At 38.4% G+C, this 10,717-nt stretch overlaps 1 protein-coding gene across 2 annotated transcripts; it reads left to right on the top strand.

The window, feature by feature from the left end:
* Positions 1 to 318: 318 nt before the first annotated feature.
* LOC120103775 (shaggy-related protein kinase alpha-like) lies at positions 319 to 8,975 on the top strand. Of its 2 annotated transcripts, XM_039120896.1 has the most exons (14): positions 319 to 538; positions 5,236 to 5,427; positions 5,519 to 5,611; positions 5,875 to 5,934; positions 6,130 to 6,402; positions 6,711 to 6,785; positions 7,076 to 7,132; positions 7,220 to 7,360; positions 7,465 to 7,515; positions 7,618 to 7,713; positions 7,815 to 7,898; positions 8,003 to 8,105; positions 8,226 to 8,344; positions 8,771 to 8,975. In XM_039120896.1, the coding sequence occupies exons 2-13, from the start codon at positions 5,314 to 5,316 to the stop codon at positions 8,306 to 8,308; spliced, it is 1,230 nt and encodes a 409-aa protein (XP_038976824.1). In that variant the 5' UTR covers positions 319 to 538; positions 5,236 to 5,313; the 3' UTR covers positions 8,309 to 8,344; positions 8,771 to 8,975. The 2 variants fall into 2 exon arrangements, with proteins under 2 accessions (XP_038976824.1, XP_038976823.1); XM_039120895.1 differs by lacking the exon at positions 8,771 to 8,975 and having other exon boundaries at positions 8,226 to 8,615.
* Positions 8,976 to 10,717: the final 1,742 nt, after the last annotated feature.

Genomic DNA, 10,717 nt, shown 5'->3' with positions numbered 1-10,717 from the left:
ATCAGATCGGGTGTTGCATCACTTTCTAATTTTGTTTTTGTTTAGATTATTGTGGTCTAGATCCGTGGATTGATCTATGTTGGGCGATCTTTTGGGTTTTGCAAAAGTATTGGGAATGAGATCAGGTGTTAGATTATCGCTATTTTTGGATGGTTTTCATGGGGTTTTACTGCGGTATTTGATGCAATGGGAGTTTGAAGTTATACTGGAGCTTCATGCTCCTCTTTTGACCGCCATCACACTTTGAAGCTAATTAAGATGATTAGATTGATTAATCTTATTGATTAATTAATTAAATAAAAGAAGAGAAGCGGGGAAGCCTCCGACCTTTTGGTTCATGCCTCTCGCCTTCCTCAGACCCTAGTACGGGAGGAGGAAGAGGAATTCGACGAAGACGAAGCGAAGTCGAGGGCGGGGAAGAAGTGGGGAGATCGATTTCTCTCTCTGTCTTTATCCCTCTCTGTTTGATCTGTATTTCAGTTGTTTTCCGACGGATTTTGACGCGGATCCGGCAATCAGCGGTTTGAATTGTGGTCTCGTGAGTATCTCGTCCCGAGTGGTCTATTTTGTTGCAAATTTTTGCTTAATTCGGTGCTTTCTGGGGGATTTTTTCGTTGGTGTCGAGCTTCTTGTGTTTATTTGATCAGATCGGGTGTTGCATCACTTTCTAATTTTGTTTTTGTTTAGATTATTGTGGTCTAGATCCGTGGATTGATCTATGTTGGGCGATCTTTTGGGTTTTGCAAAAGTATTGGGAATGAGATCAGGTGTTAGATTATCGCTATTTTTGGATGGTTTTCATGGGGTTTTACTGCGGTATTTGATGCACCCCAGTTGTTGTGTTTTTTTCTCCCCTCCATTAATGCGAGTTCTCAATTTTGATTTTAAGCTTCTGCTCTTCGTCTAGAGGCTTAAAGTTCGGATGGAGAAGTGACCACTCTCTCTCCGCTCTCACTCACGGTTAACTCTTTTGTGGTTGTGAGCTTGGATTTGAGTTTGAGCTTCCATTTACTTCAGCAGCATGAAGTGTTTCATTTGGATCTTTGCTTTCTTATTAGGGTGAATCTAGGAATTACCTGAAATATCTATTATTAGTATTATAGATCTTGTAGCTCTGAGCTTCTTGTTTCATGCCTCTTTTTCCCAAGGTACAGTTCTTAGCTTCTACTCATGTGTCATACTCATGCTTCCTGGCTTTGTGGTTTGTCATTACATTGAATTCATGTAGTTAGTAGAATGGTGATCAGTTGAAGAGCAGCATCTTGACATACTCATTCTTCAGCAAATTGAAAATTTATGTTGGTGTTTTAAGATGATTCATTGTGGCAGTCAGAAAGTATGGAGATAAGTTTAGCGGCTTGCAGATCGGGAACTTCAATTGGAATTTAGATATGCTTTCGTTTTGTTATGTGCACTAGACTTTTGTTTATTGTCAGTCCTGCAGGGATAGCGAGTGTGTTTTTCACTTCTGGTTAGTGTAAATATCAGAACTGAGTCAGATAACAACATGGATATGTTTGTATGTTTTCTGTAGCTTGCTGAATTTGTTTTGTAGTTGTAATCTGGCTGTGTTTTTTGGTGGATCTCGCATTTAAGGATATGCTTTTGAGGATGAGTTTGTTGTGATTATAGTTTTAGGATTCTGCTATATCAGCGGCCATTTTGAGGTCTCAGTCGTTATGTTTTGGCTGAGATATCTGGAATCTGAAAATTAATGTAAAAATAATTTAACATTCTTCATACTTCAATTTAGCCGAGATAAACCAAGACCTTGGTTTATCCTGGCATTGTCATCCACCAAGATTTCCAGGTTTGTAAAATCTCAGTCACTATATTTGGCTGAGATATCTGGAATCTGAAAATTAATGAAAAAATAATTTAACATTCTTCATACTTCTGTTCAGCCGAGCCAAAAATCAAGACCTTGGTTTACACTAGCATGGTCATTGTAACAACTTAGGACCTCACCCAGAATGGCTAGCCGGAAGGTATTATTTCGGTTCTTTGATCCTGTATAAGTACCCAAGATCTACCCAGCGAATAACCGATGTGGGACTAAACATACGCCCGCACGGGTCCTCACATACTCTCCCCGTTCAAGCCCTGACGTCCTCGTCAGGCTAAGGGTTCAAATCTATTTAAATCTAATCACAAACACTACGATTGGCCCATGGTCAGCCTTAATGGATTCATGCTGCAGTGTTCCCTAGTCCACATAGGTTATGGGCCGGATCCGCTCTGATACCACTTAAGTTGTCACGCCCTCGGCCCGAAATCGTGAGCCAGGGTCGCGCCAATCGCCGCACACCCGTAGGAAACTCTCCCCACGAGCATGCAAGGCATCTTAACCAAACATCTCAATTATATAAATCTAAAATAATTCAACTAAATAAAAATGCAATTCTTATTCCATTGACTAACTCAAGTCATAAAGTCTCACAGTTCTAAATACGCAGCGGAACAATAATTTACCAATATGCAAAACTTAGTTCTTAAAATAACAAAACCTTGTAATGTCTAACAATCATAATAAATGTCCAAGATAACAGTTTAACTTAAATAACCCTAATCTAAGATAGCTTGCACCACAATCCTTCTAGTCGCTCTCCCATTTTGGAACCCCAATGACTAGTTCTCGAAATCTGTAAAACAACAAGAAATTGTATAATGAGCTAAACATCCCAGTAAGTAATGAACACTCTAGCTAGATAAATCGGGCAATAATATGTAGAAAATAAATATATATGCAGTTCCAAGGTACAAGTCAAATATTTCTTAAATTCTTAAGATTCCTTTTACGGTTTCGAGATTCTTTCACATATTCAATTCATCTTGTCGATCCTGGACTATGACCACATGTTTTCTGTGGCAGGGTCATAAACACCGACTAATCTTCTTGCGGTGAGTCCTTCAGGACAGTCAATTGCCAACGTATCTGCCTCCATTGGCGGGGTCCTCAATATAGTTAGGTCGAAGTTCAATTAGTTCTCTATTTCATTTTTCAATCATGAAAACATGCAGTGTCAAAACCAAATATCGTTTATATCTTAATTTCTTTCAATTTATCAGATTCAACTGACCACATATTCCCTGTGGCAGGGTCATATCACCGACTAATCTTCTTGTGGTACCAATGTATTAGCCCCCATTGGCAGGATCTTCAACATAGCCCAACTGCGAGTTTGAATCTATTTCATGTTATTATCTTTTCTCACATTATTTTCAGTGTTCCAAACCGAAAGGTACAATGTCAGAACAATCAAATACAATCCAAATCAGAAGCAAATACGTTCAATCAGAGTCATACAATATTCTAAAAATATACATATAACCCATGCATCAAATTCGTAATCACGAATAATTCGATTCGTAAAATATATATAGTTTGTCGATAAATCTAGTAAAGAGGTTACATTACTTATCTTGCGAACGCGATTCACAACAAATCCAATTAATTCCGCAAATTCCTCATAGAACCTAATATCCAAAAATCATATTCTTCTTTTAAAATTCATCACAATATATGTATACAAAAACTTAAATTTTAATTTTTCCCAATGGTTGACCCTACAGAAGTGCCCAGCACCCCGAGTTCGGGTTCATACCCGTAAACCACCTCCTCTCTTTATTCATTTTTTTTTCTTTTTCCTTCTTTTCTTTTTTTTTCTTTTTCTCTTCTTTCCTTCCCTTTTCTTTTTCTTTTCTTCTCTTCTTCTCCAGAATCTTCTCCCGACTTCTTTCTTCCTTCCCCCCTTTCTTTCTTCTTTTTTTTTTCTTTCTCCTCCTCTTCTCTTCTCCCGACTTCTTCTCCTGCCCCCCCTTTTCTTTCTTCTTCTTTCTTCTCCCGCGAAGGGAGGTCGGCGAGCTTGGGAGTGGCCAAATCGAGGCCGGCGGTGCCCGCGACGGCCGACCCTCTTCTTCTTCCCACGGAGGAGGCATGCGCACGGGAGAAGAAGAAGAGCCCGCGGCGGTCGGCCTTCTCCTTCTTCCCTCTCTTCTTCTTTCTTTCTTTCTTTTTTTTCAAATGGTATAACAAAGAAGTGAAGGGTGGAAACCCTTACCTCAGCCCCGGCGAAGATCCGGCGGCAAATGGAGGAAACTCTGTTTTTTTTTTTGATGGCTCTCTCTCTCTCTCTCTCTCGGCCGACAGCCCGAGGAGGAAGAACTCGGGCATGGCGGCTCTACCTCGAGTGGTCTCAAAGGGGAAGAGGAGGACGCCCTAAAATAGGGGATCCCGGCTTCTTCGGGATGGACCCCCTCCACCTCCTCACCGTGTGCCCTCACGTGCAACGCACGTGAGGCTGGAAAAAGCTTGGGTCTCACAGTCATCCACTGTGATTTTCAGGATTGTAAAAAAGAAAAAAATTTAGGAGATATAAACCGATGGAACACTGAGTGTTATGGCTTTGACTGCGACTATAAAATTTACATTTCCTGAGAAAAAGCGTAAGTCTGCAAAAATTTCTTACTTCAGAAATTTTGCATGTAGCAGATGCTGACTCATTGTTTGGCCAGTGGTGATGTTCATAATTTGGAGGCTGCAAGATGCCGGTAATTATTCATCTTAAGCCTGTTGCAATTAATATTTTTGGCAAAGCTGCTCCCTGCAAATGTTCTTGTCACACTTCTAGCTGGTGCAATCTTGTTGAAGAATAAAAAGATTTTTTTTGGCTAGATTTTGCACTATGAAAAATAAAAAAAAAATGTTTCTTCTCATATTTTTTGATTGTTGCATCTGTTGCAATTCTGCTTCCAAGCAAAATGTTCTTGTCATTTTTCTAGCTTTTGCAAGCTGTTGCCTATTGGCTGCTTTAAACATTGAGAAGGCAAATTCTTGAGTTCTTCCATTATTATCTTCTCCATTTCTTAGACTTCCCATGTGGTACTTCTCATTGTAAGCATAGCTTTGTCGATGATTCTTATTTTTCTTCTCCCTTCTTTCTTTTTTTTTCTTTCTTTACTTCTTTTTTCTCTATTTTGTCTGTGCATATGTGCCCATGTCCCTGCATGGGTGCTTATCATGCTCACTTGTGTGGATGAGTGCTTATCTTGTTTTATATTTTCACATTGCTGATGGGCAGGTACAAGTGGGAGTGTGCACACGAGCATGTTTGGGCATCTCAGACTTTTTATAATTATTTTTAATTTCTTAATAAATATCAGGGAGAATCAGCTATCTGTTTTACACTTTCTGCCAGCTTTGCTGACATGCGTTATTATTTTATTTTTGAACAGGTAAATGGCCGCTTGGATTGACACTAAGTTGCTTACATAAGAAACTGAATTAGTTCTTCAGATTTCTATCTGCAGCAGATGGCATCTCTAAGAATTACACTTTCATCTGGGCTGAAAAACGCCAGCGGCAATAATATTGCTGTGGACAGGTTGCCAGATGAAATGAATGATATGAAAATAAGAGATGATAAGGTAAGTGAAAACACCAGTTCATATCCATTATGTTTCTCTCCTAACAAACAACTTTTGAAAGAAATTCATGTAATTTGATGCTATTCTGTAGGAAGTCGAGGCTACAGTCATTGATGGGAATGGGACAGAGACAGGTCATATAATTGTAACAACTATTGGTGGTAGGAATGGCCAACCAAAACGGGTAGGTGCAATAGTCATCATTAGCTCTATAAAATATGAACTTTTGCGATCATTTGTTTTTGCCAAGGAATTTTGTTGCTAATTTTGTCAAATAATTTGTCAGGTTTTATTTACCTAGTTGATTTGAGTTACTCTATATAAAAGTTTTTTTGCAGAAATGATGCTGCTGTTGGTTTTTGTTTTTAGTTGTTTACATCTGCTTCATTGGATGGTATACAAACAAGAATTTTTCTCATAATGAAAGTTAACTCTTTTACTGGGCAGACTATAAGTTACATGGCTGAGCGTATTGTAGGGCATGGATCATTTGGAGTTGTGTTCCAGGTTAGTCTTTTGGTCTCTTGAGCTGGACAATGTTGTCTATTGTGATTGATGAGAACAGTATCAAATTACACATTTCTGTGCATCTATGCGATCTTGATTCCAATGCTGCAATTCTGCATGTCAGCAATGGGTTATGTTACCAGATTAGGGATAACCATGCTAATTTGGCATTCTTGAATTGTTTTTAATATTCAGGCAAAATGTCTGGAGACTGGTGAAACAGTGGCAATAAAGAAGGTTCTTCAGGATAAGAGGTACAAAAATCGTGAGCTGCAAACCATGCGTCTGCTTGACCATCCAAATGTTGTGTGTTTGAAGCATTGCTTCTTTTCAACAACTGAAAAGGATGAGCTATACCTTAACCTGGTTCTTGAGTATGTACCTGAGAATCTTCATCGTGTAATCAAACACTACAACAAGATGAATCAGCGGATGCCATTGATATTTGTAAAACTTTACATGTACCAGGTATGAATGAGTTGATATTACAGCATTATTTCTATGTTTATAAAATTTTTTCGGTTGTGAGGTTTATTGATTATGTACAGTGCAATGGCTAATTATCTGCAGCGGATATTAAATGCAAAAAGAAAAAAGAGTCAAGCGTCTTTTTTTTTTTGCTGATAAAGTTTTGTATTTTTCTGTTGTCTCTTGAAAGATTTCCATGAATGACCTTCTACCTCGTTGTTCCTTATGTCATGTCAGCCCAATCTGTGGAATCTATTTAGAAAATTTTCATGAGGTGCAAATACTCATTCTTTTTCAGTATATTACAGATTTGTAGAGCATTGGCTTATATTCGTGGAAGCATTGGAGTGTGCCACAGAGACATCAAGCCTCAAAATCTTCTGGTATGCTCAGGATATTCTTGAAATGAATTTGGAATATATGCATCTTTTGTATTGGTAGCACGAGTCTCATGTTGATAACTGAAAAAAAGAAGGGGGGATACATGTGAAGTTTAGGTTGATATCAGTTATGCATGTTTCATGCGAAATGGCCGATGACTGCTCTGATATTGTACATTCGTAAATACATGTGCAGTTTTTATTATTTGTTTTTCCTATTGTCTTCTTACTCATATATCAATTCTTGTATAGGTCTTCTATAGAAATGCAACTAACCATCCTTTCTGTAACAGGTCAACCCACATACACACCAGCTGAAACTCTGCGACTTTGGAAGTGCAAAAGTTTTGGTATGTTTTCCTCCTTGGAATTGGATTTGACGTTGACTTGCTGACTAATTTTGCTTGATTATTATCCATATATTTGGGTTTCAACAGGTGAAAGGGGAACCAAATATATCATACATCTGTTCGAGGTACTATAGAGCTCCGGAGCTTATATTTGGTGCCACCGAGTATACAACAGCAATTGACATTTGGTCTGCTGGCTGTGTTCTTGCTGAACTCCTTTTGGAGCAGGTAGACTTTCAAATCAACTTAATATTCTTAAATATATCAGTCCAGAATTAAAAAAAAAAAAATCAAACTTATGTGCAAAATTATCAATCTTTTTGCCTGAACAGCCTCTCTTTCCTGGTGAGAGTGGAATTGATCAACTTGTTGAAATTATTAAGGTGACTTGACTGCTCTTGCTTATTGCTTCTTGTAAATTGGTGCTAACAAAACAAATCCTGATCGATCCTCTCTTTCTTAATATGGCTATTATTCTATTGCAGATTTTGGGTACACCAACGAGAGAAGAAATTAAATGTATGAATCCAAACTACACAGAGTTCAAATTTCCACAGATCAAGGCTCACCCTTGGCATAAGGCATGATCATTTTCCTTGCTTGTTACCGCCTTTTTTGACTTTCTCCTGTTTTCTTTGAGTTGTCTCCTACTAAAAGTGTAAGCAAATCTTATCCAAATCAGGTCTTCCACAAAAGAATGCCACCTGAAGCAGTGGACCTCGTCTCGAGGCTTCTTCAGTACTCCCCAAACTTACGAAGCACAGCTGTGAGTTTATCCAAGACATTCTTTGTAACTTATATGCCAAAGGGCCTATTATCTTTGTGATATCATGGTTTGGATGCTAACTTGACTATCTATATGCAATGCAGCTGGAGGCATTAATTCACCCGTTCTTTGATGAGCTTAGGGACCCAAACACCCGTCTGCCAAATGGTCGGTTTCTACCTCCACTCTTTAACTTCAAGCCTCATGGTAAGTACTGAATGAGGTGATTTTTCCTTGTAGTTGTGAATGCTGTTCCATATTTGCATAGCTTTTTGCCCTTTAAATTATCATCGTTGCTTATTAGCTACAATTTATCATGATGAGCAGAGTTGAAGGGAGTTCCAACGGAGATAGTAGCCAAGTTGATTCCAGAGCATGCAAGAAAGCAATGTGCCTTCCTAGGGTTGTAATTTGTTTAGTGAATAGCTCATGCGGACCAATGCAAGGTAAAGGAGAAATGTGATGATGCGAATTTCTTATGTTAGTTGCACGTGTGATCTTTCCAAACATTCATTTCTTTGCTGTTGTTTCCTTTGTACTATTACTGCTACTTAGCTGTGTAAAGCAGATTGGTGAGGGTCTGCTGTATATCTCCCAAAACCTCAATAGGTCGCTCCGACAACACCCTTGCTTTGATCCACGTTTCCAAAGCAGATTGGTGAGGGTCTGCTTGGTTTATAAATTTAAAAAGAGAAAAGAAATAATTATGTTGGTGCAGCTCTTTGGAGGGTCCAAGCTCTCTGTGTGGAGAGAGTTCTTATTATTATTTTCTTATTATATTGTTGCTATTTCTCTAGTTATCCCAAGAACTAAGTTTGTCTTTATTGTAATAGGGTTATTTCCTTATTTAACTGCATTGCTTCCTGTCTCAGGCCCTTGAGAGCAGTTAACTCACTGGAATATTTCTCTCTCCATTGCACATATGATCTGTTTAAGAAGCTTTATAGTGATATTCAACTACTCATCAAATGAAACTTAGTGACGACTTCATGATATTGTGTGACATGCTAGACCCTCGTTTTATTACTGTGGGAATGCTAAAAACGATCAATTCTGGAATAGCATGCAGTTTTCTTACCTTCGTCTCAGGGGATAAAGTCTTTGGTCTTCTGCCATCGATCTTTGTCAGGTGAATTTAACTTCATCACCCACTGGAATTCTTTCTAGCAAGTTAGATGTTCTTGACAATTGTGAATTTGTTCATCACTTGTCCGACCGCTAATCTTTTACATGAATATTAGGAAAATGTGTTCTCTTGTGCATTTAAATTTTCCTGTTCATCTCTTCTTTGGTTTACAGAAGCTGATAGTGAAAAATTGATTTCAGATGGTTCCATCAAGGCTCCATGCTTGTGGTTATGGTTATAAACTTTGATGATAAATGAAAATTAAACAAATCGGGAAAATTTTATGGTTATTGGCTAAGATTGGTAAACCTCATTTCAAGATGATGGAATGTGAAAACAACTTGAACCAATTATGAATCTAGTTAGTGAGTTTCATCTTTTGTATCCTACTATTATAATTGGAATTCTCTAATTTCAGTTCCATCCCATGGTTCGATTCATTTTATTTCTTTATTTCCAATATCAGGTAGTTTAAATGCTGCATTTTTTGTCCTATTTTCTCAACACATTTACTGTATAAGAAAAAAAAAATCCTCTCAAGACTTCGATCGTCATTTCGTTCTCTCCTGTCTTTCCATCACTGGCTTCGTGTATGGCGCATGAAAAATACTAATACTTAACAACTGCTATAACACTATAACGGACACGAAATAGTAAAATCATAGGCTACTTAATGGTCAAAAAACAAAGGATCTTATGATTATCATATTGTAGGGCATGATAGGGTGGAAAGGATTCTAGTTTTTCACCAAGGTCCCTAAGTGCATTATGTGCTTAGAGAGAGTCATTTCTAGATTTACAGTTATCCCAATTGTAGACTCTTTTAATAAGTCAGATCCCAACACATCTAGGAAAATCCAGTCCTAGATGTGTGTCGCTATCTTATTCTAGCCCATGTTCGCTAGATTACTTGAACATAAAGTTTATTTGTTTTACTGTATTTTCTGAAGAGGATGCCTGCAGGACGATCTTATCGGACATTATTATTTGTTAAATCCCTATCTTCATTGCCGACTCAACGCTTGACCCTCCAAGATCAGGAATGACTGTGATTGGTTGATCGAGATCTCTACCTCAACTTTGTCTTGCCTGTGGAGTTTTGGCAATTGACTTGGCTGATTCTTAAGCAGTAACTTTTTTGTGTCAGCAGACCTGCCTGAGCTTCTCCTAATCAAACAGTATAAAACGTAGGGCCCGTTTGGTTGGAAAATAAGAAAAAAAGAACAATAAAAGTATGCCTACGAGAATAGTTATGCTGTAATTTATGCCAATAACACCATTTTAGAATAACTTATAAATGGTAAGTTTTTTCTCTATAAGAAAGAAAAGGAGTAGGCATAAAAGATACCTTTATGCCAAGGAACAGCGACAGCTTTCTCTGAAGTAGTCATGTCTCTCATAAGAACGTTTCACCGGTATAACAATTCCTAGATTATGCCTCCTTTCCAAATGCTGTTCGCCAATAAAGCTAAATCAATTAAAGTCAATAATGCAATAATTTATTCCGTTCATGACTTCATCTACTCAGGGTCACCGAATCTATGCAAATGCAACCTACAGGTGGGAGCCTATCGGACACACTTTCGCCTTCAGTTGGGGTGTCAGAGGGGGAGACAGTAGCATTGATCAGACCGGTTTCGGAGGAGGAGGTCAGAGAGGCAGTGAGGTCCCTCGCGGGGGACAAGGCTCCAGG

Source organism: Phoenix dactylifera, unplaced genomic scaffold (assembly GCF_009389715.1).
Source record: "Phoenix dactylifera cultivar Barhee BC4 unplaced genomic scaffold, palm_55x_up_171113_PBpolish2nd_filt_p 000903F, whole genome shotgun sequence".
Classification (NCBI taxonomy): Eukaryota; Viridiplantae; Streptophyta; class Magnoliopsida; order Arecales; family Arecaceae; genus Phoenix; species Phoenix dactylifera.
This window is presented reverse-complemented; position numbering and strand designations above follow the sequence as displayed.